The sequence below is a fragment of the Amblyomma mixtum genome, chromosome 8 (genome assembly GCF_055824585.1).
Source record: "Amblyomma mixtum isolate Tamu chromosome 8, ASM5582458v1, whole genome shotgun sequence".
NCBI classification, from domain to species: Eukaryota; Metazoa; Arthropoda; class Arachnida; order Ixodida; family Ixodidae; genus Amblyomma; species Amblyomma mixtum.
This window is the reverse complement of record NC_143019.1, coordinates 138462299-138489895: the sequence shown is the minus strand read 5'-3', so window position 1 is coordinate 138489895 and position 27597 is coordinate 138462299. Positions and strand designations below refer to the sequence as shown.

The 27597-nt window shown below is 46.0% G+C and overlaps 1 protein-coding gene across 2 annotated transcripts in view; it reads left to right on the top strand.

The window, feature by feature from the left end:
* The window catches only part of Plc21C (Phospholipase C at 21C), a 276056-nt gene that overhangs the window by 231325 nt on the left and 17134 nt on the right, over positions 1-27597 (top strand). The window contains exons 17-22 of one of the 2 annotated variants that reach the window (XM_089555248.1): positions 4834-4932; positions 6877-6953; positions 10211-10306; positions 16784-16861; positions 21257-21314; positions 23114-23200. In XM_089555248.1, coding sequence (XP_089411374.1) covers positions 4834-4932; positions 6877-6953; positions 10211-10306; positions 16784-16861; positions 21257-21314; positions 23114-23200 — 495 coding nt within the window. The remainder of the gene's footprint in view (positions 1-4833; positions 4933-6876; positions 6954-10210; positions 10307-16783; positions 16862-21256; positions 21315-23113; positions 23201-27597) is intronic. The other variant, XM_089555250.1, reaches the window with a different exon arrangement.

Here is a 27597-nt window from a genome sequence, read left to right as displayed (position 1 = left end):
ACAGCGGCAGCTACTACGCGGCTGCTAACGTAAAACTAGCTTATATCGCAGTTGCTCCTACCAGCAACTAGGTACAGGCCCGCGATCCTCAAGGAGGATTCATTTTTGACGTTCCCATATCCCAGGGCTTATTATTTACGAGAACAATAAAGTTTGGCCGGATCACCGCTTCACTTCGTTCGTTGCACCTCAACCCAGAACGGTGGCGAGACTTACGACAACGGCGAACCGTGATTCGAGATAATCGCAGTTAAGTTTGGTATCCGCAGTTATGCATAACCGCATTTAGACTGCCCGTGTGACCTCAGGTCAACCAACAAGCGGCTGCCGCAGCAATGCTGACAGAGCAAGATGGTAATCTGCACGTGCCATCTGTCAGACAGATAAGCAAGTACGATCATCATCGGCTAGACTCGACATCGACAAATTGCCGCGGCAAGTTTTGGGTGCGATCATTACGCGGGGACTAAAAAAAACTGAATTTTGCCAACAAAATTCAGGGGTTCGATCATTACGCGAGTGCGATCATTATGCGAGTAAATACGGTAGCTTGATAAGTTGCAGTGTCAAATAGTGCAACCTTTTACTCTCGACATAGTATATCATGATAACATGCCTTTACAGAAAAATGAAGAATGTCACCGGGTATGGGAACTCCCTGGCTATCAATTCATGTAAATAAAAGCAACAAAATGCATTGCGAAAGTCCATTAAATCTGCGTAAGAAATTACCTAATTACATTATAGACTTTGTAATATTTAAGACCACCAGCTCAATTATGACTACATATTTTGAAGCAGAAGAGAAAAATGCATCTGTGTGCAAAATTTCACGAGATTGTAGCCAAAAGCAAAAAAAGTTAGTTTTAAGACCCTCGTCTGCCCTGGCTGTAGAAGGACGGCATATTGGGCGAGTTGGTGTTCCATGGTGACAAGAAGATTCAAACAGCGCCAGACAACAGGACCAGAAAGAGGAGGAGACAAACAGGGCGCCGTGTTTGTCTCCTCCTCTTTCTGGTCCTGTTGTCTGGCGCTGTGTGAATTCTCCTGTAACTGTGGCTGTGTCAGTGATCCGCATGTGTTTGTACCTGAGGTGTGTGGATCTCAAATTTTTGGTTGCTAAGCAAATACGAATAATAAAAATTGATTATGAATTGAATCAAATATTTTAGAATAATTTTTATTATCGGTGTAGGTAGTTCAACAAGCTAAAGGCGAGTGCTTTATTACAAACCACAGCTGCGAAAGGAAACAGGTGTTGCCAATGAGTTTTGTTTTCGCCCATCATCGGCATAATTTACTATGGCTGTCAGGCTGATACTTGTAGGATACAGCTTAAAAAGCAGCAGTTGGCAACACTGGGCCACATCCACGGCATCCTGTATTACTCAGCTGACCAATCACACAAGTGATTAAAATCAATTTTTTAATCTTTGATGGTATCAGACAAACCAGAGGCATCAAAAATCTTGAGCTTATAATTTCATCTCATGATTAGGTTCTTGTTTAAGTTGCAAGAAAACATTTAGCAGTCTACTTTTTGTCACAGAGGAATTCTGTTCGGTGGTCCTGAATGTGAGTGGAGCCACATTACAGACTTGAGTTGCACCCGACTACAGTCGACGACCGATTTTTCGGACTCTCTAGGGACCGCGAAAACGACCGAAAAATCGGGCAGTCCGGAAAATCAAATTTCACCGAAAAAATCACAAACTTATTACCACTATGCCGGAGAAAGCGGTCAATTGTATTGCACTCATTCTAAAGCTCCTCATGACTATATTTCGCCGCGCGAAATACCGTATGAACGCGTGTAAGGGCCACACTTTTTTTTTTTCCAGATTCGAGGGCCAATTTTCGAGGCGCGGCCCATACACGCGATGTGCGAAAAAAAATTTTTTTAAGTTAAAACACACCAACCAGGGAATGAGCGACATTTATTCTACGTTCAATCGTCACTCGCGAAGTATTTAGACTCCTGAGCTGGTGCTGTGCTCTGGTGCACGCTCATGCCAAAAGAAGCCGCGCAGCATGTCCGCTGTCAACGCGTAGCCGTTGTTCCGAAATTCCATCACATAGAGGAGCAGCTCTTCTTCCAGTTCAGGAAACTCGCACGGCTTGCCTCAGAAAGCGCGCTTTTTGCAGCTTGTGTTTCTCTTTTGGTTGCACCATCATCAGACGCACTTCTCGGCCACGTCGAATTTCCCGCCCACAGCACGCGTGTAGCTTAAGGTGCTTGCCCATCGCGCTAAAACTGTGAAGCTCGGTGGCAGCACGCGAAAGCCACTATCACGGCAAACGCGCTAACACGCATGCTAACACGCCACGAAAGGCTGGAGCTGGCGATACTGATGCCGACGTGAACAGCGGAAAATCGCGACGGAGAAAAAAGTTGATAATGATCATGGTGCCATCCATAGACGGCACTTGGAAGCTCCGGTGCGCGCGCGTGGCCTCCGCGAACGGCGCAGCGCCGGAGCAGATCGCGGCCACGATATGATCCGGCAGTGCGCCCGAAGCGCGCTTCGATCGCGGAGGCCACGGCGTGCGCGTAGCCTCTGCGATCAAGCGCTCCGCGATCGTATTCGCGTTCCGTGTTCAGGACTAAAGACTCGGCACAGATGAGTTCCGTGAACTCAGACTACGGTTCAAGTTCGTGCGGCGGAAGACATTCAAGGACAGTACGAATTCGAAAACACGCGAGCGCAATGTGCCGACTCGCGCAGAATTTCAGCGTCGCAAGTGGCTCCCTTTAAGCTTGAATTTTGTTTTGTTTGATCAAGTTTTCGATATCTCCTGCAGTCTGAATTAATGAGGTTCCACTGTACACATTATATGGCGGCTTGGGTACTGGCGGCGAGTGCGAACGAGGTCCGAAAAATCGAGTGGTCAGTTGCGGTGCGTCCGAAATTTCAAGCGCTCTTACACATTGGTTCTATGGGCCATGTCGCGGTGCCGCGAAAAAGTCCGAATAATCAAGCATGTCTGAAAAATCAGGCGTCCAAATTTTCGGTCGTCGACTGTATATCAAGCAGTAAATAAAGGAGTACGAATCATTTACTTTCAATAGTAATAAACTTTATTTTCTGCTTTATTTTTGTAAACTTATACCTTCTTTGCAATCCTTTATATAACAGTTGCATTCAGTGATAAAAAAAGCCTAATGTCACAGTTGACTAAATGCTCAATGACGATGCAGTTTACGGAATGCTGTAAAGTGGCCAAATACCTCCTTATTGTAAGAGTGACACCAGCAGACGATTATCGGAGGGGCAAGTGAAACCACAACAAGACAGTTTGTGAAACGGGCACAAGAGCAGCAGCTGGAACTGCTACTGAGCAGGACCAGGCCTGTCACGCTCCCTTGCTATGCTGGCTGAAAACTAAGCACCAGTTGTGGAATTCCACCCCAAACCTAGTGTTAACAATGACACTCGACTTGCTTAGCCCTAGCGTATTGCTTCCTCTGAGCTGTGAGCCCCATGATGGGCCCAAACACTGTCGCAAACCAAGGCCGTGAGAAAGGAATCATTCCCTTCAATATGTCTTGCAATGTTTGTAATGCTGTACACGATGTGGATGAATGGGCGGCTTTGAGCTTGATGTTTGTGTTGTGCGCATTTTTCTCGTTATTAAGGAGAAGGCCTTTTTAATGCATCATTGTTGTCGACAGAAGAGGTGTCACGCTTTTTGGTTGGTCGAAATGGTTATGACATCAGAGCGCGCGGATTCGAAGTAATGACGTCACCCAAAGGTGCCTGATGCCCCCTTTTGGAGCAGACGACAACTAATAAAATAGTTGTCGTCCGCTCCGACAGGGGGCGCAAGGCGTCCGTGGGTGACCACATTACATACCTCATTACTGCGGACAGAGCCATGGATACAACTGAACGCATCGAAGTAGAGAGAGAGTCGTTCTAAAGAAGCAGTCAAAGTCGGCAGTCAATGTGTGTAGTTGTAATGTGTAGTCAAATAAAGCACTAGTACAGCACAAACAGTCTCGCAGTCAGTGCCGAACAGTGCGCCAGGAGAGGCTTTCGCCTTGCAGCACTTTAGAGAGCTAAAGTGCCCCCAGAATTTTTTTTATTGCGTAAGATACACAATTATTACTAAATTTGGACAAAAATTGGCTACAATCAAACCAGTCACCGGGAAACAACCGCAGCAATGCGCTTGGGCTGCAGCTTTGCCCCTTCCGCTGTCTTCTGCAAGCCGGGCAGCTTCCGTGTGCAGCGTGTATCTTATTGTATTGATCTAAAAATGAGAGGACCGGTGCCAATTCGGTTCACAGCCAGTTTTCGATTGCATCATTGTGCTGCAGTTTGTTTTCTGCCATGCAGGCATGAGATTAGCAGATGCACGCATAAGAAAGCGGGTGAGATTAGCACTGAGTCAAGCACGAGGGGCCGTCGTGTTTCCCGGCTCGATGAAGCTAAGTGTACCCAGAGAGTGGCTCTATGCCTTGCTCATCGGTAAATTGGTTTTTGAGGGAAGGAAATGTGTCTGTCTCGCATATCTCGGTGGACGCCTGAACCTCGGTGTAATGGGAAGGGAGGACGGTGGGAGTGACTGTCACTAGACGTGCCTTTGTTCGTTCCAAACCATCCCACTCCAGAGACCCTGACTCGACCGATTTCCTACTTGGTTTTATTTATTTTTTCTGGTCTGACTAGAAAAGTGTGACACCTCTGCTGACAACCTTCTGTCCACAACGATGAGTCAGTAAAGGCTTCAGTCTTAATACAGTGGACATGTCAGGAATAGCCAAAGTGTGGAGAGAGTGTTGCGCTGGCACTGAGCCACTTCTTTGTGGCTGCACTGTGTGTCTTGCAGAAAGAGGAACTGCAGCAGAGCCACAACCTAGCCATGATGAACATCACCAAGGAGCAGTATCGAGCCGAAATGGACATTCAGCACAAGTACATGGAACCGGTGAGACACAGTTGCTCTGGGTGCACTGTACCACAGCAGCTATCGAGGTGTCTCGGTGTCCGGTGAACGAGCTAGCTGCACAAATGGGGGTGTAGTGTTGCAGAACAATGCCAGCATTTCTCCACCCATCATGTTGATGGGTAATATTTAGTCATTTGCTGTGTGCTGCTGCACATGATTATATACTCTGAATATAAGAGACCCCTCCCCCCCAACCTTCCACCCATCACTGATAAAAATAAGTTTACTCAAAATATAAGACAATGTGTATCCACCCCGCTGCCACACTATTTGTGGTTTCCCATAGGATGGCATCAGGGCTTATGCGGACCTCAAAGCATTAAATATACAATGATACAGTTGCCAGGCCATCAGTCAAGGAAAGGCAAATGGAGATCAGAAGGTGATAGAACAGCGCCCCTGCCTTGCCTTTCATACTGGTGTGGCCTTACTAGTGACAGACCTAACTGTCAGCAGTCCTGTAGTTTGAAATTCTGGCACGGTACATGGTCCTGAGGTTATCGCAGGTTGGCTGTCATGCTGCCTACCAAAGTTGCCACCAGCATAAGGGTGCCAGGTAAATGGCAAACAGTCTGAATTTTGGCTAGCGTAACCAACTTGCTCGTCAAGTAACAATTTTGCTTTTGCACTTGGAGCTCCCTGCATCCTGCCAGGAATGGGCACTTCCACGGGATGCGTATTGTTACGCGGCGGCCAGCCGAAGAATGAGACGTGGTGAACCATGGCTATGAGATGATTTAATGGCCGCTGGCCTAGCGCGAGCGCTCCGTCCCGCGCCACTGCCAGCTTCGTCTTCGTCACAGTATTACCCATGGCTGGGCTGAACCTGTACCGTAAGCCTTGTTTGCAAGCAGGTTGGCACCGCATATAGGTCGGAACTCTTTCGATGTACCATCCTGCAGGCGTACAGGAACTCCTCTGAGGAGTGTTTTTTTTTGTGAGTTCTTTTCTAGCAAGCATCATGCCATGGCCATCCTAGGTTGGAAATTGCAGCACCACATGGGATCCCCATCTCACCGTTACGAACACAAGTGCAATTTTTTTTTCTGTAACAATGGACATTTACAGCAATCACTTGCAATCACTTGTAGTGAGACAATACGTGTATTTAGGGCAGGTAGTGACCGCTGATCCGGATCATGAGAGGGAAATAACTAGAAGAATAAGAATGGGGTGGAGCGCGTATGGCAGGTTCCCTCAGGTCATGAATGGTAGCTTACCAATATCCCTGAAGAGAAAAGTATACACAGCTGTATCCTACCGGTACTCACCTATGGGGCAGAAACATGGAGGCTAACAAAGAGGGTTCAGCTTAAGTTAAGAACAACGCAGCGAGCTATGGAAAGAAAAATGATAGGTAAAACGTTAAGAGACCGGAAGCGGGCAGAGTAGGTGAGAGAACAAACGCGGGTTAATGACATCCTAGTTGAAATCAAGAGCAAGAAATGGGCTCGGGCAGGGCATGTAATGCGAAGGCAAGATAACCGCTGGTCCTTAAGGGTAACGGAGTGGATTCCAAGAGAAGGCAAACATAGCAGGGGGCGGCAGAAAGTTAGGTGGGCGGATGAGATTAAGAAATTTGCGGGAATACGGTGGCCGCGGCTGGCGAAGGACAGGGTCAACGGGAGAGACATTGGGGAGGCCTTTGCCCTGCAATGGGCATAGTCAGGCTGATGATGATGATGTTTGTTTTCAGCGTGAAGGCCTCGCAGAAGCCCAGATTTAAAAAAATTTCTAGATAACGAAACAAAACTGCGCGAAGAAGACGGGACAAAAGAAAGGCACGAATACACACACACGTCTTCTTTGCGCAGTTTTGTTTCGCTCTAACCATGAACTGACTAGCCCAACATCATGTCTTACTTCTATATAGATAACTACAGCTGTTGGTCAAGAATAACCTGAAGCCTTTGTCATGTGCAGCTGTTTGGCGCCATGGAAAAAGCGATGCAAGCCTCACAAGCGGCACAGATGCAGATATTGCAGGGACTCCATGACCGGTGAGTGGAAAATTCTTCTGTTATTGCTGCGAATCTTTGTAGTGTTTGTTCATTCTTCAAGGGCCGCCGCGGTGGCTCAGTGGCTATGGTGCTCGGCTGCTGACCCAAAGGACGCGGGTTCGATCCCGGCCGCGGCGGCTGGAATTTCTTTGGAGGAGAAATTCTAGAGGCCCGTGTACTGTGCGATGTCAGTGCACGTTAAAGAACCCCAGGTGGTCGAAATTTCCGGAGCCCTCCACTACGGCGTCTCTCATAGCCTTAGTCGCTTTGGGACGTTAAACCCCATAAACCAAACCAAACCATTCTTCAAGGCTGCAGACAGGCCGCTTTATCGCTTCGTTTGTGATGCAAGACTTAACCAGATTTATCTGGATTGATCGCATCCAGGCGGAGCCGATTCTACGTTGTGCCAGATTGTTCCAGTAACTTTCCAAGCTTTATCTCGAAGGTTTGCTATCAGCTTTAAAAAGAGCACGGCCAACAGCGGCGGGCATTCTGTTCGTCGACCGCCGAGCACGTTTGTTGATATGTCGCAGCCGAGTAATTCAGTTTTTTGCGGGCGCAAGTCAGCCCAAATAAAGAGCTTTGTTTAGCAGACATTCTCGCTGTTTTCCTGTTTGCCGGACTGCAGTCACCACTACGTGACAATATGTTTCAGTTTACAGACCTCCTGATCAGACTTGATGTGAGACAAATTTCTGCAATTGTGCTTGCTCAGCGAGTTGCCTTTTTTGAATAGGAACACATCTCTGTGACAGATTGCTAGGAAACTCGTAGAGAGGGGAAGTTTTTGATCAAACATCAGCCAGTAGCTGTGGATGGTTCATGTGACAGAGAGCAGCCTGAAACTTTGTACCTTTGTATTTAATTTGTCGAGATTATGGACAGTTGGATGGCACACAGTGTTAACCCATCTAATCTCTCCTGCATGTGTCACCCTCAGTTGTGTAAATGAGGGATGTGTGCCTTTTGCTGCTCACATACTTGACAGACAACAACAGTAAAACTAATGTTACGTAAACAAGCACATGCTGCCATGACCATGATATTACGATTAGCATTAACACTGAATGATTGATGAATGCATTACCTCTAAATTATTCAAATTAACAGAAGAAGAAGCAGGAGGTCGTGCCTGAAAAACAAAGTGTTTGTGCACCAAACTCACTGTAATGCAGCCAGAGAGAGAGCCTTATGAGAATCCTGTCTTGTGAGAATCTTGAGAATCTGTGAGAATCTGTGAGAACCTTATGAGTATCTCTGTCTTGTCAGAAGTGGAGTGTTGGGTATTAAAGGAGTTGTAGCAGCATGAGGAATGCGCCCCATGCAAGTGCATAATGCTGGAAGGACTGAACTCATATTGACTACAAAGCTGCGAATAAATGTCCTGGCATGACCATGCGGCCACTTTTTCAGTGTTAGCAGATGGCCACACTGCCAGTGAGCTTGTAGCATGAGCTCAGCACTGTGTGGGTGTACTTAGTGGAGCTCTGAATGCATGCCTCCGAGTCCTGGTGCTTGATTGATTGATTTTGAAACATGGGCCCTGTGGGGAGTTTCACAACTGGATAATCAAAGCATTCAGTGTGAAGCAGCCGTGCATCATTGTTTGCTGGACACTTTGCCCAAAAGTGAAAAAATTGCAGACGATCAATGCGATTGATGCTAGTCGATTTTACTGTATTTCCCGATCGAATTCAGCGTTAATATTTCGAGGGCAGGTGCTAAAGGAAAAAATTGCAGACGATCAATGCGATTGATGCTAGTCGATTTTACTGTATTTCCCGATCGAATTCAGCGTTAATATTTCGAGGGCAGGTGCTTGAGGGTACAAACATTTTGAAAATATATTTTTCTCAAAACCTGTTTTTTGGCGATGTTTTGGCATTCTGAGACCCGCATCCTCCCTTAATTAGCCTGTCAGATGCAGCTCTCTGCAGCGTAAACTGTAACTTGCACAAGCAACTGGAGCCACTGATGCATTCCTTGAGCTCTTTTACCCTCACCAACCATGCACCAATTGTAAAAAAATTTACAGACGATTAATGTGATTGATGTAGCAGAGTACGCGTTAGCAGTAATGTTCCCCTGGGACGGAGCAGTCAGTGAAGCTGACGGGCTCAGACTCTGCAAATGGATGGCATGATCTAGTCTGTCAGTCATTGTGTGACATGCCATACCTCGTCCGCTCTTCCAGTCTCAGAGCTAACCGTTCCGAGTCTCCAGACTCCGAGTTCCGAGTTCCGAGTTGCAGACCCAGCAATCAGAGTATGCTGTACTCTCCCTCCTCACTTTCTTCAGCACTCTCTCCATCTCACCTCTCCCACTTCCTCTCTCCTCCTCTGAAAGTGGAGAGGGGATATTTCTCTCACCATTTTGCCACCTGCCAAGTGAGGCTTTAGATGGATGGACAGGTTTTTCCGAAATTGGGGGGCTTCTAATGGTAACGCATATTAAAAAACCCCAGGGTTCGAGAATTTTTTTGATAATCTCAGTCTGATGCTGTGATGGCTGCTGCTAAAATTCTGTCCAGAAGCCATTGGACTAGCTAAACACAGCTAGGAATCACGTGCTATCCCATCATCATCATCATCAGCCTGACTACAACCACTGCAGGCAAAGGCCTCTCCCATGTCTCTCTCCAATTAACCCTGTCCTTCGCCAGTTGTGGCCACTGTATCCCCGCAAACTTCTTAATCTCATCCGCCCACCTAACTTTCTGCTGACCCCTGCTATGCTTGCCTTCTCTTGGAATCCACTCCGTTACCCTTGAGGACCAGTGGTTATCTTGCCTTTGCATTACATGCCCTGCCACTTCTTCCTCTTGATTTCGACTAGGATGTCATTAACCCGCGTTTGTTCCCTCACCCACTCCACCCGCTTCCGATCTCTTAACGTTGCACCTGTCATTTTTCTTTCCATAGCTAGCTGCGTTGTCCCGAACTTAAGCTGAACCCTCTTTGTTAGCCTCCATGTTTCTGCCCCATAGATGAATGTCGGTAAGATGCAGCTGTTGCTATCCCATACAGTTCATTTTTTTATTTTTTTTAACTGCAAACCTATTGAGGTGAGCATCTACATTCAAGGTCTATGACGAGTACGTCATTGTTGTATGGTCTGGTTAGCATGCAAACAGGCTGGCAAACATTGATGCCTGATGACAGCTGCTGAAGTGCGTCGCCGCAGTTGTGCGTGTGACCCAGGGAAGCCTGAGGATGATGTCTGACGGCGGATTGCTGCATGTTGATGATGCGCAGGGAGGTGAGTGAGCTGATGAAGCGGCTAGAAGCGCAGACCAAGGAGGAGATGCGGAACCTCAACAAGAAGCACAAAGACAAGAACGAGCTGGACAGGTCAGCTGCACCTCTTGCATGCTCCTCTTTTGCCCCACTAAGTGGCATCCATCAGGGCTGCATGCATAAAATAATGTCTTTTATTCAGCAAACACCGTGTTCGTGCTAAAGAAAAATGGCAGTGCAGTTTAACCGCACTGTGATATTTTCGAAGGTGGAAGTCACACTCCAGCCGTCCCGATGCACACACAACTCATTTATTCAAATATACAATCATATATATAACAAAGAACAGAAGCGCCCCCTGGGGAATGAAGAATTGAAAATGAAAATGGAACTGAATACAACACTTGGTATAACGAAGTTTGTGATGCAACAAACTTTTTCGTTTCGCTTTCTTGCTTCCATTGAAATGAATATATTTTTTCTCTCAATTTAGGGAAGTAGTTTTGCTCTGCAGTTTTCATACGAAATTTTCGCGAGCACAAAATGCAAATTTGGGCAAATTCCACCTCTTTGTAAAATTTGAAAATTTTTACTTGTTGCAAAAACATAAAAATTGCTACAGCTACCAATGAACATGTGTTGGTAGCTGTAGGAACTTATGAGCGGCACATAACGTCAACGCTCTTGAGCGAACACCAGGCAAAAATAACAGACTTCATGACTGCAAAGGTTTCTTCGTTGTGCACAATGCTTGGTGTAACTCACGCCTTTCTCACCTCGCTGTGGTGGCTTGCGGTGGGACGCTTGACCGCTGATCCCGAGGACGTGGCGGCCGCATTTCGATGGAGGTGAAATGCAAGGCGCCCATGTGCTGTGCTGCACGTCATCAGTGCATGTTGAAGGGGGGAGCCTGGTCTTGAAAAGAAAATTTTATTAATCTAGCCATAGTTATGGCATTTTCAGGGCACACATATTTTTATGCGCTGATTCTAGATATGTCATCTAATTTCATGCAAAACAACTCCTTGAGCACTTAAGCAATTTTTATGCAAATGTTTTGCAAAGAATTTTGAAGGAAATTTACTGCGGGAAACTCGTTGAAATGTATGCCATTGGGTTCTCTTGATACCAAGGAATGCAATAAGGGTAAAATTATCACCCTGGCTCTAATAGAACTTTCGTTATGGGGTACTGAAGCTGCCACTTCAGAAACAGGAATACACACTTTTCTTCTCATTTCTGAAGCGACAACTTCAGAACCCTGTAACTTAAGTTCTGTGATAGGCAGGAAGACAATTAATTTTACCCGAAGGAAAGATGACATAAAACAGAGCCCCATGTAGAAGAAATGAATTCAAGTAGTGTATGATGGGGGCTAGTTGGTAATGCATGAACTTTGCATGAACTCAGAACAAAAACCACGCAAAGGACGATATACAGGGAAGAAGTAGACAGGACGAGCGCGGAACTCGTGCACGTCAAGCATTGTTTCTCAAAGGAAAGATGACATAAAACATCTTTGAAAGATGGCATAATAAATTTTACCCTTTCTGCATTCCTTGGTGTCAAGAGAACACAATGGCACACATTTCAGCAAGTTTCCCACAAGAAATTTTTTCTAAGCTCTTCACAAAATACTTGCATAAAAATTGCATAAGAGCTCAGGGAATAGCTTTACATGAAATTAAATGACATACTAAGAATTGGCACATAAAAATACATATTCCCTGAAGATTTCTGAACTGTGACTTCCTTCATAAATTTCTTTTTTCAAGACCAGGCTCCCCCTTAAGAACACCAGGTGATCGAAATTTACGGAGCCCTCCACTACAGCATCCCTCGTAGTCGATGTTGCCTTGGAACGTTAAACCCCATAAACCTCACCATCATGCCCGGTTCTGTGAAGTGTGGACACAGTCGATGGTCAGTAAATTGCGTCCAGTCACACATAGTTGGTGACATGGTGCACAAAGCAAGCCTATAGAGCTGCGCTGCTTTGCGGCGGCCTCCTGCTTGCACGTCCAATTTCCATCAGCCTCCGAGAGCACGTGATGGGTCCCAGGGTTGCTTGATGCCATTAATGGTTTCATATTCAGCCTACTTTGTTGCAGTGTCTGCAGTAAAGCGCGAAGCTCGTGTTACTTTTTATGTCGCAGTGTTTGGCTCCCGTTATCGGTCAAGAATTCGAGATGTGCAATTTGCCGAAAAAATACTTTGAGGCAAAGGATAACGTTCCATAATTTTGGTAATAATCGATGTCATGTGAATATATGTACAAAGATTCGATCATTTCGAATATTCATTTGGAGACTAAAGTATTCGATATTCTATATGATTAGAATGTTTGGTATTCCATATCACGAAGTATTCTTCTTGAGTGAATAGCAATTATAAAAATCTTGCTTCGTGTGGTTTTGGGTCAGCGTATCTTCCCCTGGGATGACACCACAAAGCTACCAAAGCCCCGACCCTACGCCATGTGCAATGATGCAATCACATTGAAGACCACCAGTTGAGGGGTCTCATAGATAGGTCTCACACCCCACAAATATGTCGGCTTTGCATGTAGATTGACTCCTCCAATTTCCAATGCACATTTTTTCATAACGTCAACAAAGCTTCAAGTGTGGCAAAGCTTCACTGCATTCTCTCTGTTTTTCGTGTAACGGTGGTGCGTGTTAAAAAATACATGATTTTGAAAATGCCTGTTCTGCCATTATTCAACCTTTTTGGCGTGCCAGAGCTATCTGAAGTATTTGCTTCAGGATTATTCAAAGAAAACTACTATTCACTTCTAATTCGCTTCGAACCAAAAACCAACTACAGTGGAACCTCGATTATACGACGTTCAGGGGACCGCGCGAAACCGTCGTATAATCCGGGTGTCGTATAATCGAAAATCAAAGAATGCGGCCAGTGGCGCTCGGCCTTGCGCCGAAAACTGTTGACCGGCTTCAAGCCCGCGGCAAGTACGCCAATCAGATTAAAAAAGACAAAACCCAGCATTTGTTTGAAACAGATTTGCAAAAAAATCTTTATTACCGTTTAAAAAAATCGGTAATTTTTTTTTTTTTTGCACCTTTGCCCAACCTCGGCGCATCAACTTTCTTTCAAGGGCTGCCACGTCTGGCAGTAGGTCGCCAACATCGTCGCGCACGCAAGCAAAGCGCCGGATGTTGTCGTCCGCGTAACTAGGAATGGGAGCGCAAACCTCTGCATCGTTGTCCACTTCGGAAGTTTTATCGTGGGGCACAAGCATCCATTACTTCCATTACAAAAAGCGCCGTGGACGCCGCTGTCCTCGCTTGGGCGAGCGGGGCCTCGCCCGCTTATCTGTTTTTTCATCAGCGTCGGCTCCTGCAGACGCATCTGTTGCTGGGACGCGCGTCTTATCTTTTCTCTTTATCTTTCCTCTGATCTTTTAACTCTCCTCGGCAGCGGTGGTGGCTTGGCTCACGCCAGTAGGCGGGCCCGTGCGCTTTCCTTTTCATCCTTCTCTCAGTGGCAACGACAACACGCAGGCCGCGCCTCCTTGGGACTCCAGACTGCACAGGCTCGACGAAAAAGAGAGCAAGTGCACTTGGCGGCCTCGGCAACGCTCTCTGCCGCGCAATAACGGGGGTGCTTAGATTCGCATGCAGTTTTTTTTTTTTTTTCAGAAATTTTTTTCCGAAAATAGGGGGGGGGGGGGGGGGGGGGTGCTTAGAATCGCGAAAATACGGTACATCCCGGCCTGCGTTTGCTGACGGCCTTTTTTGACGGACGGTACGAGCCAGCCGTCGTACGAAGCGGGGTCCTTCTAAAATTTGCGTCGTATAACCGAGGTTTTTAATGCATTGTCTCTATGGGGGTTTTGCCGGGACCGCACAAATTCGTCGTAAAATGCGGGTCGTCGCATGACCGGGGGACGTATAATCGAGGTTCCACTGTATTCATACATGCCTAGTATTATAAATGCACAGTGCCGTGGGCGGCAGCTCGGCTCCGCTGAAAATTTGGACTAAACTAATAGTTCGAGATTTTGAGGTAATGATTTCGAGGTAACAAGGGTTTGCTGAATTACTGTTGCCACTCGTTTTGCTTCGTGTTTCTTCTAAAATTGGTTGTAATATCTTCACGAATGCACACAGGCAAAATAAATTGGAACAGGAAGGTTTTAGGAATGTACTACATCATTTGCACCACTGAAATCCAAAAACCTCGTTGCAGCGGAGTTTGCGATATAGCAGTTTTTTCCCGAAAAGTATTACTTGGTTATATTGGGGCTCAGCTGTATATGTATATTAGTTTGCCTGATTGTTGGGCCACGACACACTGCATATATTGACGAGGGTGCGCACAAAGAAGACAGTGAGGCAGAGCTCTGTACGTGTGAACTAAGAGGGTTAATTTCAGCGCATTCTTGAATCGTTTTAATGCACTAGCCCACCTGTGTCTTGTGCTCTGCAGGAACATCCAAATGGTTAAACAGTGTGAAAGATTCACTGCAAACAGATATGAAGATATTATTGCCCCTGGAGTGGTTCTGAATCATGACGGGTCGTGGTCGGTCTCATTTCTTTGGGCCCTTTTCTCCTCTTTATGATTTTATTTATTTTTCAATGAAAGATATGCTTGTTCCAGTGACCCCGTTATCTAGACCCCTGTACTGTGCAATGTCAGTACACGTTAGAGAACCCCAGGTGGTCGAAATTTCCGGAGCCCCTCACTACGGCGTCCCTCATAGCCTGAGTCGCTTTGGGACGTTAAAAGCCAATAAACCAAACCAAACCAAACCATCATCTAGAATGTGGAGTGCCGATAGACGCACCTAGAGACAGCTTGTTGCGGCTCAGGAATATCTTTCAAAAACGCTACCCTAACTCCCCACTGGGTAGCAGTGGCAGCAGAGACACTGATAATTTGCCCGTAGCATTCATTGGCTGACACACCAATGCATACCTTGCCATTTATATGTCGGAGTGTTTTGCCAGCCCTTCTTGGTTGTCATGAGCAGCAAAAAGCAGCACGTATATTGTGCCTCTCTCTTCAGTTCTCGTTGGGGTTGGTGCTCGGGAACAGTGCATTTTACTATCCGAAAAAAACTGATGGGGCAGGAGAATGGGTACTTGGCTTACACAGCATATGTATGCAACCTCACTGCAAACAAACATTGGCAGTAATTGTGTTTGGTGCAGATGGTATCATTGGCCACACGTGCTTATGTGTTCCAATAAACGTCAGTGTTAATTATTGGCTTTAATGATGGTTGCAGGTTGGTGCCATGCCTTCAGGTTGGGCTGACGTTCCGCCTTCTTTCCACTTTTCTCACAACACGAAAAGAGGAGAAGAGCTTGGAAGCATTCTGTGAAATGTAACGTAATCATGCAAGATCAGTGGAAAATTTACTTTGTTGACTACAGCAGTCAGTGCACGAAACATGCCGTTTGGTTGAAAAAAGATTAAACTTCCGAACATTGCTCCTTCTGAAAAATTGAGTGCAAACATGCATTGCCTAAGTTCGATGGAATAAGCAGCAGTTCCTTGTAAAAGTTCAGAACGACATAATAAGTCCAAAGATTTGAAGTTTTGGTAGAATTCATTCGGCAACCATGAGTATGAAAAACAAAAAACAACAAGCATAACCTCATGTTTCTTCAGTCTTGTTCTTACAGTTCTTTTCTTGTTCTTGAATGCAAGTTACAAATTGTTGTATGGTCAGTTTTGTTTTGTTTTGCTTTTTTCACGCTGCAATTTCTTTGCTCAACTGAGGTGTGAGACGATAAAGCTGAAAGCACCGCATTAAGCAGCCTTTCAGTTTGGCACAGAAGAGAATGTCTGATCCTGTGATGACAGCAGCAGCTGGCTATAGGCGTGAAACTACAGTACTCCTTGTGACTAGTTTCTGAGTGGTCAGCACTACAGGTTAGCAGCGAGAGTGCATATGGCTTTGAAACCGATGCAGTCTAAGTACTAAGTATCAGATGTGCTGGTAAAACAAAAGCTCATGCGTTAGTTATAATGCTGTGAGATAGGTGCAAAACAAAAAGCACACAGTACTGCGGTAGTAAACGGCCAAAAATCATTAACAGACCTTGAAGTTTTTACAACTTTTGCATCCTTCAGTTGGTGAAAAGCTTCGTAACGCTCTGCTTATGCTGATTTGTAGTGGCACTCAAGATGGAAACAATTACAGTAGCCTCTTCAAATTGATCATTGATATGTTTTGTAAAAAAGGTGAGGAAACGGCGTGTTGCGTGGAAAAATGAGTGTCCAAACCACTGCAATTTTGAAAAATGTGACTCAAGAATAAGTGCAGTGGCGAGTAAAAAAGGTTGGCACAAGTGACATATGATTGGGCCTGCGATATTGCACCGCAAGGCACTGCGGTTCGCGAGCACGCCGATTGGGGAGATCGGCAGGAAGGAGTGAGCCACTCTTCCCAAGCGTCGGAGTGCAGCTGCTCTGCCTCTGGTATTGGCCAGCCGTGTGCAGCTGTGCACCTTTGCTTTCCCCTTTTAGCTTGGTCCTCAGAGCAGCGATATATCCTCACTTGTAGGAAAATTTGTAGCAGTTACACTGCATTTATGACCCTGTTATTTCCCAACGCAGACACTGTGAACCAAACCGTCGATTTTATTCGCTGGCTCGATTGGTTTCGGCTGCATCCAAACAAAACCACCGTTTCAGGCGAGTATTCCCTCTTCCTTCATAATCATGCTTACGTTGCGCTGCTGAAGCCTAATTTTTACGGAAATGAATGTCAAACAAAACAAATGAGATTTGCAGAGTTTGACCAGCTGCACTTGGAAGCAAGCTTTTCTCAAATATATATATATATATATATGCACACACAATTCCTTGTAAGCATTTACTCTGCTGTCTACTGAACTCCCCTTAAACTGAAGAGTGGGAATGCCCTGGTCTTCTCGTTATCAGCATGTTCATCAACCACAGTGCCGCACGTTGCCATTTCACCGGTGGGGTGTGCTAATCTTTTTTTCACTCACCACTTAACAAAGGAATTTATTGACATTTTCGTTTTCTGTAGAGGCCGCTCAGTGTTGTCGCAAGACCTGGAGATTTTCTTTGAGCTTGCAGACTTCTTTTCGAATTTGGATTGTTCTTAGCTCGAAAGAGACTTCGCAATGTATCCAGACCGGTGATAGCAAGGGTGAAAGTGGCTCAGACCTCTTTGTCATCACCGTCATCATTTTAGGATGCTTCACCCCCATTGCACTCGTGGTGTGCAGTGAAGCCACCCTGGCTGCCTGGTGCCACTAGGCTTTTAATGCTTTGAAAGAATTCACACTATTGCCACTGTAAACATCACACCATCATCAGAATAGTAAACAACAGCGTACCAGTTCTTGAAAGGGCTTTGCTGGAAGGTATGCCACTACTAATACAGTTTATTGATTGTCACAGGATGCAGTGGAACAGGCCTTTTACACCGAGAGAAAAATCCTCTGCTTGAGTTTTAATCGAGAATCCAGTACTCAGGGTAGAGATCTGTATCGAAAATGGCCCGCAAATAGTGAGAGAATTCAGATTTGACATCAAATCCATAGCTGCCAGCATCTTCTACCAGGAACCTTGATCCTGTATTTTCGCAGTTCGCAGAAATATTTCATGCCTCAGTCTTTTCCACAGCATTTTCTTTCATAACGAGACTCTAAAACGGGAATTTTTTTCTTCTGTACCATCATACGTGTCATCACGTGTTGATCATCCGCATAAAGTTTCAATCCAAACTTGTAAAACGAATGTGCTTTTTAATTCTTTCTTACCGAAGACTAGCACTGAGTGGAACCACCTTCCACCCCATATCGCCTGCATTGAAGACGCGTCATCTTTCAAGCCACTTATCACCAAGCATATCATCGAACATGTGTCTGCATCATGATTTTTCCCTTTTGCCTGTACTTTTTACTATGCATTTTTTTTTTCCTTTTTTCACCCACCCCCTCTATAACGCCCCGCGAGCCCTGAGGGTATTGTAATAAATAAATAAATAAACAACAACATTCAGTAAACAGCTTGAGCCTGAGAAATGGTGTCATGACACCTTTAAAATAGGCGGCTATTACAATGACTCAGTTACTATGCAGATGTGCTGATTTTGGTGCATATGCATGCATCTGACAGTGAAATTCCCCAGTTGTGGAATTCCACAGTTGTGTAATTTTACCGTCGTGCATTTTTGTTAAATTTTACAGTAGAACCTCGACGATACAAACCCGGTGTACACAATTTTCGGGATGATGTGAATTCGTAAAATGCCACGGCCAGAAGTGCATTGTGTGCAATGGGCAGCAATTCAGGTGTTATGAACAACCCCCGTCCAACTGCACATGATACGACCGTGTGTGAGTTGCGACCGCACCCTCGAGCACCAAGTACTAGCTGCCTATACATTACTAACTTTGCAATCACCAGTCACATGGTATGCATTGCAAGCAGTGAAAGCAGTGCGCGACCAGCACAGCGCCGACGTTGCGAGTCAGTGTCAGCGCTGCCCTAAGTATACCCCATCAGCCGAAAACAGGTTTGCGTAAATTCCGCATACGAATTTAGTGCATTTTGGATGACGGAAATATTTTTCGTGACCCCGTGAGGTTCGTATGAGCGAGATTCTACTGTAGTTATTCTCCTGTTATTATTCTTGTATTTATTCTTTTGTTAGTTTTGTTGTTAATTACTACATAGTTTAAAATAGTGTATGTTTTTGAGTGTTACTTTTTCCTTAGTGATTTATAGTTTTTTTTATATGTTGGTTTTATTTAGCCTTCATTTGTGTAATACCCTTGGCAAAGGACCTTTATGGTTATACTGAACGAATGAACACTAGTTAACGAGAAGAATCCTTTGCCGTGGGAAATAGGCCGCGTTCAAATGACACTAACAGTGGTGATGACAGCATGTTGTTACAACCAGTGCAGACTTGCGGTAATAGGATTACGGCGTGATTCATGCAGGCATGTGTGAATAGTGGTTTTTTGGTTCAAAGCGAATAGTAATTTTCTTTGAAATAATTTGAAGGCAAATATTTTGAATACTTCTTGCAGTCAAAAAAGGTTGACCAGCACAATAAGCATAGGCAAATAGAGAATGCAGTGAAGTTTTGTCGCGCTCATTGAAGTTTTGTCGACGTCCTGTAAAAATAGCCGTCAGAAATTCGGGGAGTCAACCTACACGTGGAGCCGACATAATTGTGGGATGAGAGACCTGTCTATGAGCCCCCGACTGCTGCTGTTAGTTGCAGTTGTGTTGTTGCTCCGCTATTGCTTTTAAGTGATGAGTCCATGAACATCTGTATTGATGCGCTCCGTTGTGCCGGTTATAGCACATGCGCACCGTGAGTAGCAAGGCTGCAGGCACCTGGCAGGTACAGATCTAATAGTAACGCTATTCACTCACGAGATTTAGGATACCAAACATTCGGATTGAATCGAATATCGACTACTTTACTATTCGGCCGAATATTCGAAATTATTGATTACAGTCAAGCCCGGATATATCGAACCTGGATATTTCGAATTACTGGCTCTATCAAACGCACAGATTATCCCCTTGAAAATCCTGTGTAAAAGTATCAGGAAGTCGTGCTGTATATCGAAATCCAATTTCATCGACCGTTCTGTATATCGAACTGCACTCCGCACCCCAGGAAGTGGAGCTTCTCCTTCAATCATTTTCCACGCATAGAAATGGGTTGGAAGGAAGTGCTTTAAAACCGTGTGACGCGGTGAACATCTTGCGATCTTGGGGGTGGCCTTCGGTCTCTTGTACTCATTTTCGACACCACACTACTGTTGTGCGGTGAGGTTAACCTAACCAACTGTAGTCTAGCATGATACAGTTGGCGGCAAAGTGCACCCTTGCATTGCGTGCTTCGCTGTCGAAGGTGTTGTGGGGACCTCTTCAGTGTTCCTCCTCCTCCGCCCATTGGCACTGCCTGGGAGGCATTTGTATAGAGGTGACCTCATGTGTCACCTCGAGGCCTGTTCACAGTGAATATTGTGTATTGTCTAAATTCTGAAATAAACTAACTTCACTGCACCGTAATTTTAATGAGGGATTATTCCATTTATGGTGTACTGGCAACAGGATTAGACGTTTATTATATGCAGTTGCTAGTTTGAAAGCACCGTCCACAGTGGCTTTGATTCGAAGCAGTTTAGACCTAGCAACGCCTAGCGAGTGGCGCGTTACCGGCATGCCACTGGGTGGTACCTCTCTGCAAGAAGTGCATCACTGGTGTGGGTGCAAATTCTCGCTTCTAGGTCACAGATCACCTTATCTGTTACCATGTTTTGTATATCAAATTATCAATATACAGTAAAATCTCGTTACAAGACACATGGTTACAAGAGACACTCGGTTACTAAGGGCAACTTTTTTGGGTCCCTAGTGTAAATTCTTCACTATTTAGAAGAGAGACAACCCAGATATGCTCAATGCAACATGGCCGACATCGTATCAACTTATATGCACAGCACTTTTCATTCCCTTGCCTCGATTCATGACACACATCACATAATTGCAATTACTGTCTCGCTGCACCGAAAGTGCCATATCACAGACTGCGTGTCCTCATCGAGAGATAGTGAACTTCCTCCTCAGCTACTTCACGGTTACAGCCCCGACGACTTATTGAACGCGGATAAACTTATCTAGTCCAACTCCTCAGTATATTTAGAATTTTTGGTTACAAGAGACCTTGGTTATATGAGACATCTTTCGCGGGTCCCTTGAGTGCCTCTTGTAACGAGGTTTTACTGTATTGAACTATTTCGCGGTCCCATTTGAGTTTGTTATATCCAGGTTTGACTGTATTCGCACAGGCCTAGATAGCCTTGCCATGAATCTCAAATGGCGCATCTCAGATGGTGAATCTCGGCTGTGCATAGCCTCCAGGCATGCACCGATGGGTGTCGATTCTTTTTCCAGCTTTTCACAGGCCAAATTTTTAGCTGTTCAATAAAAAACATTAAAAACATTAAAAAAACTGTCCAACAGACGTGCAGGGCGCCTGTTGGACGTTACTGTGCAGTGGCTCATGCCACTCCTTTTGCTCTGCAGGATAAAGCGAGAGTTGCAGCAGAAGATGATTGGTGAAGCTGTAGCAGAACGGCAACGGGTGAGTCCAACAAGGGCCTTTGCCTTACATGCACGCACATGTGTCTCCTGGCCCATCATAACTGGCCAGTTATTCTTGAACTTCACTTTGCATTGTTGAGAAAGCCAGCATTGCAGTTCCTGAAGCGGTGCTTCACTTCTTAAGGGCTTGAGTGGCAGCCAACCTGCACCCCCTTCTCTGTGTGCCCATTGCGTTTGGGCTCCTTTCTTTCGTTTTTCTTCTGTCCTTTCTTTAATGCTTTATTGAGCTTTATTGTCTAAGGGAGCTGCGGCAGCTTTCAGAAGGTGCTGAGGAACCCCTGCATGTCTTGGCATCAGTTCCTTGCTGCCTCACATGCTTGCAGAAAAGAGCGTGCTCAAAGATGGCCCGTCAAAAAAGTGCCCGAATTCGAGTTGTGACGACTCAGTGGTAAGGCGTTCGTCTACTGAGCTGGAGTACCCGGGTTCGAACCCGACCGCGGCGGTGGCGTTTTGATGGAGGCGAAACGCAAGAGACGCCCATGTGCTGTGGGATGTCAGTGCACATTAAAGACCCCAGGTGGTCGAAATTATTCGGGAGACCTCCACTATGGCACCTCTTTCTCTAAGCCGCCGCGGTGGCTCAGCGGTTATGGTGCTCGGCTGCTGACCCAAAAGACGCGGGTTCGATCCCGGCCGCGGTGGCTAGAATTTCTTTGGAGGAGAAATTCTAGAGGCCCGTGTACTGTGCGATGTCAGTGCACGTTAAAGAACCCCAGGTGGTCGAAATTTCCGGAGCCCTCCACTACGGCGTCTCTCATAGCCTTAGTCGCTTTGGGACGTTAAACCCCATAAACCAAACCAAACCTCTTTCTCTCTTTCTTCTTTCACTCCTACCTTCCTCTTTTCCCTTACCGCTGAGATATGTGAGACAGATACTGTCCATTTCCTTTCCTCAAAAACCAATTTACCAATTTTACGACTAAATGCCCAAATTCTAGTGACGACGACTGGCCTTGTATTGAAACTGTCTTTGCTGTGAGCAATTACAATGTGGTCAGTCCCAAAACAAAGTAGGGGTTGAGACACGCATGGATTTAGGTGGATGGGGAGCCCAAGAAGCATTGCAGGGAGCCTAGTTTGAGAGTGCTGGCCTATATTAGGAGCAGCCAGCCAAGAAACTTTTCTGTTTAATCTCCTCACCTCTTTGTTGCTTTTCTCTCGTTCATGCTTATTGTGTGGCAGCATGATGTACCCATTGTGCAGAAAATCAGGCATCAGCGGCGGCATCGTCACTGGATTGGTCGAAAAGGTGGCTACGTCACACGTGGAGCAAGTGATTTTAAAAATGATTAAAACATCAAAAAACTGGCGACTAAAAAATTGCAACATGTCTTGGACATCATTAGGACATGGAAGTATGTAAAATAAATGAAAGAAAATTGCAGTAATTGGAAGTAGGGAATTGAACCCCTGACTCCTGTGTTCCAAGTTGAACACCCCAATGGGCACTGAGACTACCTCAGATGTCCTGTGGACGTCCAGGACTTCCATGGGACGTCCAGTGGAGTTTCAGGGCCCCTTGGGACACTACCACCAGACCACACAGACACATGTGTATGGCTTGGTTAAAGCGGGGCTTTGCATGTATGTCGTGTGGTCTTTCACATGATGATTGTGAAAGAGGAAACAGTGACCGTCGCTGACGAAACCCGCTAACACTGTCTCGTCGTACCCTTAAAGGTGGAGCCCCTAAATATTTTCTTGCCAAGTTCACACGTGTAGGAGTGTGCTTGGGAGACGGTGTGGGAAGTCTTTCTGAGCCGAAGGTGTTGTGTGCAGATCAAGAGCCTGCTGGACAAGAAGAAGGCCGAGCTGGAGAGGCAGCACGAGGAGGTGCGGAAAAGCATGGAGGAAGAGAAGAGTCAGGTGAGCCCAGCAGGCACTTGCAGGCACCGGCCGGATGGGAGGATGTTTCAAAAAGAGAAACAGAAATAGCGTTCAGGGTCCTGCCAGTTTTCACTCGGAAGGAATGAAATGGCCCAAATGAAAAACGCTAGGAAGTTCCAAAGAAGTGTCAAACATTGGAGGAAGTGAAAAACGATGTCAACACCTGCCACATTGCCATGGCATCGACAGATACTGTGTGAAAGAACATGGCCGCATTAGGTGCACATCTTTGGTGTGTAGTATGTATAGTGTGTAGTTGGCGGGAACATGTGAGAAGTACACAGTAAGCGACAGTGTATGGGTTCACACTTACATGTTCAAATGCACACATGCAAGTTAATTTATAATGCAAAAGAAAACCGGTAATGCATTTCATTTGCCACTACCATAGCATTGTGAAGACAGCAGTTTCCAAGTCTCATTGGGCCATGGAGTGCTTCTAATGGTGGTATTATCCATTCTCATGAAACGCCTTCTTGTTTGCACTGCTCGATGGCACTGGAAGCAGAGTTGTTCGTAACGCATTAAAGTAAATTCATTATGTGCAGTTAATACGTTTTTTAATTTTGTAATTAATCAATTACTTTTTGAAGCAGTATCGTTCTGGGTAATTCAATTGCTTTATTCTGTAATTGATCACTTGTAATCAGTTAGTTCTTTTTGAAAAACAAGTCGTGAACAATGGTGCAGTTTTGAGAACCTCAACCTGACAGTAAACACTGGTGCTAGAGAAGATCTTTCCTTTGTGACAGAGTGACAACGGACCGGCTGAGGTGAAACACCGTGCGTTATATCATGTCCGTACCTCAACCGGGTCACCGCCGTCTTCTACGGCAGTGCTCGTCGTGAGAAATACTATTATATGATTGCTGTGTAGGGACCCACCCGCCCTGTCAGATGGCGCTGCAGCTTACCTCCCACTGCACCCAACTGGGAGGCTTCCACACAAAGTACGGAGCAACAACTCCGCGCAACACTTCACAGATTACTTAGGCACTAGCATTGAAACATTGTGCAACTACGAGCTATTGCGCAAGGTGTTCATGCGTTGTAATACCGCCTGTCCCTCCAGTGCATACATTGAAAGAGTGAAGAGCTGACCTCTTCACAAGGAAATGTGAGAAAATTAGTGGTTACAGCTTCGAAAAACAGCTCCTCTTGAAAATTAACGTGTAACAAAATACCAAGCAAGCTGCAAGAGTTCATTCTAGTCTGAGGAAATCTGTATTACAGTCGAACCTCGTTACAACGAACACTGATATAGCGAATTATCGGTTATAGCGAACTAATTACGAATTTTGGTTGGTCATGCTTCATTTCAGTGACATTTATTCTTTTATAACGAAACCGAAAACGCGAGATCCGCCGCGATATCGGCTGTAACGAAGAAATATTTGGTTTCCACGAGGCTCAGAACTTGAAAGTAGCATAAAAAAAACCAAAAACCAAAATGAAAATCGAAGGCCGATACACAGCTGAAAATTTTTTTTTTATCGTTTGAAAAAGTTTTTCCGTCTGGCACAAAAATCGCGCGTTTGGATGGTCGCGCCACCTGTGAACGGAGCGCGAAAACTCTGAAAGCTCATGACATGACAAAGGGCCGAAAGGTGGCGCCACTTGTGCAGCGGTAAAGAAAGGCAAGCGCAGCAACATTGGCAACTTTGAGGCCAGCGTTCTGACATCAGCACAGCGGCCAGTCTTGTTGTTGCAGCGCTCGAAATGGCATCGAAGAGGAAAGCGATCTCGCTCCAGACACAGCTGCAGATACTGAGAGCTGTGGACAGTGGCCGCAAGAAAAAGGATATTGCTTCGGAATTCGGCGTTCCCCCAAGTACGTTATCTACCATTTTGGCCACTAGAAAGAAGATTGAGGGCAACACCGAGGACGCCATAAAAGCCGACTGTAAACCAGTTAGGCCTTGCCATCACCCGGACGTGGAAGCGGCTTTGCTTTCGTGGTTTAAGGACGTGAGGGTGCGAAATTTGCCGGTATCGGGAGCACTTCTTCAACGGAAGGCCCACAGCCTGGCCTGCGTACTGGGGCATGACGATTTCTGTGCAAGCAGCGGTTGGCTGCAACGTTTCAAAGACAGGCACGAGATCGCGTGCCACACTTTGTCTGGCGAAGGGTCCGCTGTCTACATGGAGACATGTCAAACGTGGCTGGAGAATTTTCGTCCTCTGCTCCAGGAGTACGACAAGTGCGACGTATACAACGTCGACGAAACCGGCGTGTTTTTCAAGTTGTTGCTAGAGCGGTCACTGGCGATGAAGAACGAGACCTGCCATGGGGGCAAGAAAAACAAAGACCGGGTGACTGTCGTCGTTGCCGTGAACATGGACGGCTCCGACAAAAGACGGCTCACCGTCATCGGCAAGTCGGCACATCCGGGGTGCCTGAAAGGCGTCCGGAATTTGCAGGTTCAATACACGTCGAACAAAAAAGCGTGGATGACGACCAAGCTTTTTGAGGACTGGCTGAGTGCGTTCGACCAGGACATGGAGAGGCAGCACAGGAAGGTCCTGTTGCTTTTGGACAACTGTTCGGCGCATAAAGTTTCGATCGTGCTGAAGGCAGTTCGCTTGCAGTTTCTGCCACCGAACGCAACTTCTGCTTTGCAGCCTTTAGACAAAGGCATTATTCGTTCGCTTAAGTGCAATTATAGGAAGCGTTTGGTGACGCAACTGGTGTTTGACATCGATCGACATAGATCGACTACAATAAACATCAAGACGACACTCGAAATGTTGTACGGGTCGTGGAATGAGGTGAGGCAGTCGACAATAAGGAACTGTTTCGCGGATGCCGGTTTTGTTCTGCCTGCCGACGAAGAAGAAGTGCAGCCCGAAGATCAGGCAGAGCTGGACAGAACTTGGGATCGGCTGGCAGTCCCAGGCGTCGAATTCGACGATTTCGTTTCGGCCGATGAGGGCCGTGGCGCCCAAGCTGACGGATAAAGAAATTGTGGATCGTGTTTTGTTGCCCGAGGATGACAGCAGCAGCGATAGCGAAGGTGAGAGTGAACGGGATGAACCAACGATGAGCAGTGCGGATGCCGCGGACATGGCCAGGAGGCTGAAAGGATATTTGGAAAAACTCCCGACGACCAAAACTGCTGACGTAGAAAAGGCCCTCTTGAGCATGGACAATGTAGAAAACTTCATTCTGTGCAGCGCTGTGAAAAGCCACCAGACGAAGATAACATCTTTCTTCAAATAACTGATCCCGGGCTGGCGTTGCATACGTCTCCTCGCCCAACGCCGCCTCTCCTCCTCCTCTTTTCTCAAAGCTCCTTTGGCAGCTTTTTTTTTTCAACGGTCCCTCTCGGGGCCACCAATCACGCTTCGGCAGAGCATGCAGGCACGATGCTTCCCGCTGTGTCTCACTCGAGTTCCTCTCTCTACACCAAGTCGCCTGTGCGCAGACACATGGTGCAGTCGTTTCGCACCATGCACTTTCACGTGCGCGGCGACGTAAGAACAGTCGTGTCAACCTTCCCATATTCCGGCCTATTTTGATTGAATGCCACAAGGAGACAGGTAAGGATTACCTCATTTGTAGTGGGTTCAAAGCCAAGTATATAATGCATTTTAGTGTCTAGAATATTTGCGCGAGCCAAATTACGAATTTGTCAGAGCCGATATTTATGTCTACTGTTACAACGAATATCGGATATAACGAACTGATTTACGGTCCCGATGCTACTTCGTTATAACGAGGTTCGACTGTATTTCAATAGAAGTTGGATGAAATATAATACATAGCCTCCACAGTGGCTCAGTGGTTAACGTGCTTGAGTGCTGACCCAAAAGCCGCTGGTTCAATCCTGACTGCGGCAGCCGAATTTCGATGAAGGCGAAATTCTAGAGGCCCGTATACTGTGCGATGTCAGTGCACGTTTCTTAGAACCCCAGCTGGTCGAAATTTCCGGAGCCCTTCACTACGGCGTCTCTCATAGCCTGAGTCGCTTTGGGACGTTAAACCCCATAAACCAAACCAAACCAAATAATGCAATAGGAATAGATTGCTTTTCTGTAATTGTTCAGTTACTTTTATTATGGGGCTGTGATTGACCACTGTAGTCAATTACATTTCAGATAGAGAAATTGTAATTTTAATTAGTCACTAATTTTTTGTGACGTGTACAAGACTGACTGGCAGATGTGGTGCTGTGCTTTTGAGGGAATGGAATCACACACATGGGGCAGAGCAGTTATTGAAACAGTGACGTAGTGTTCTACAGCGGGCCTCTTCTGTGCCATGTCAGAGTCGCCACATCTCGGTTGCGGAGAAACGTTAAGGTGCGCATCTGTAAAACGACTTGATTATGCAATAAAAGAAAGCTCATTCCTTGTCTCATTGCTGTCCTTTGGGA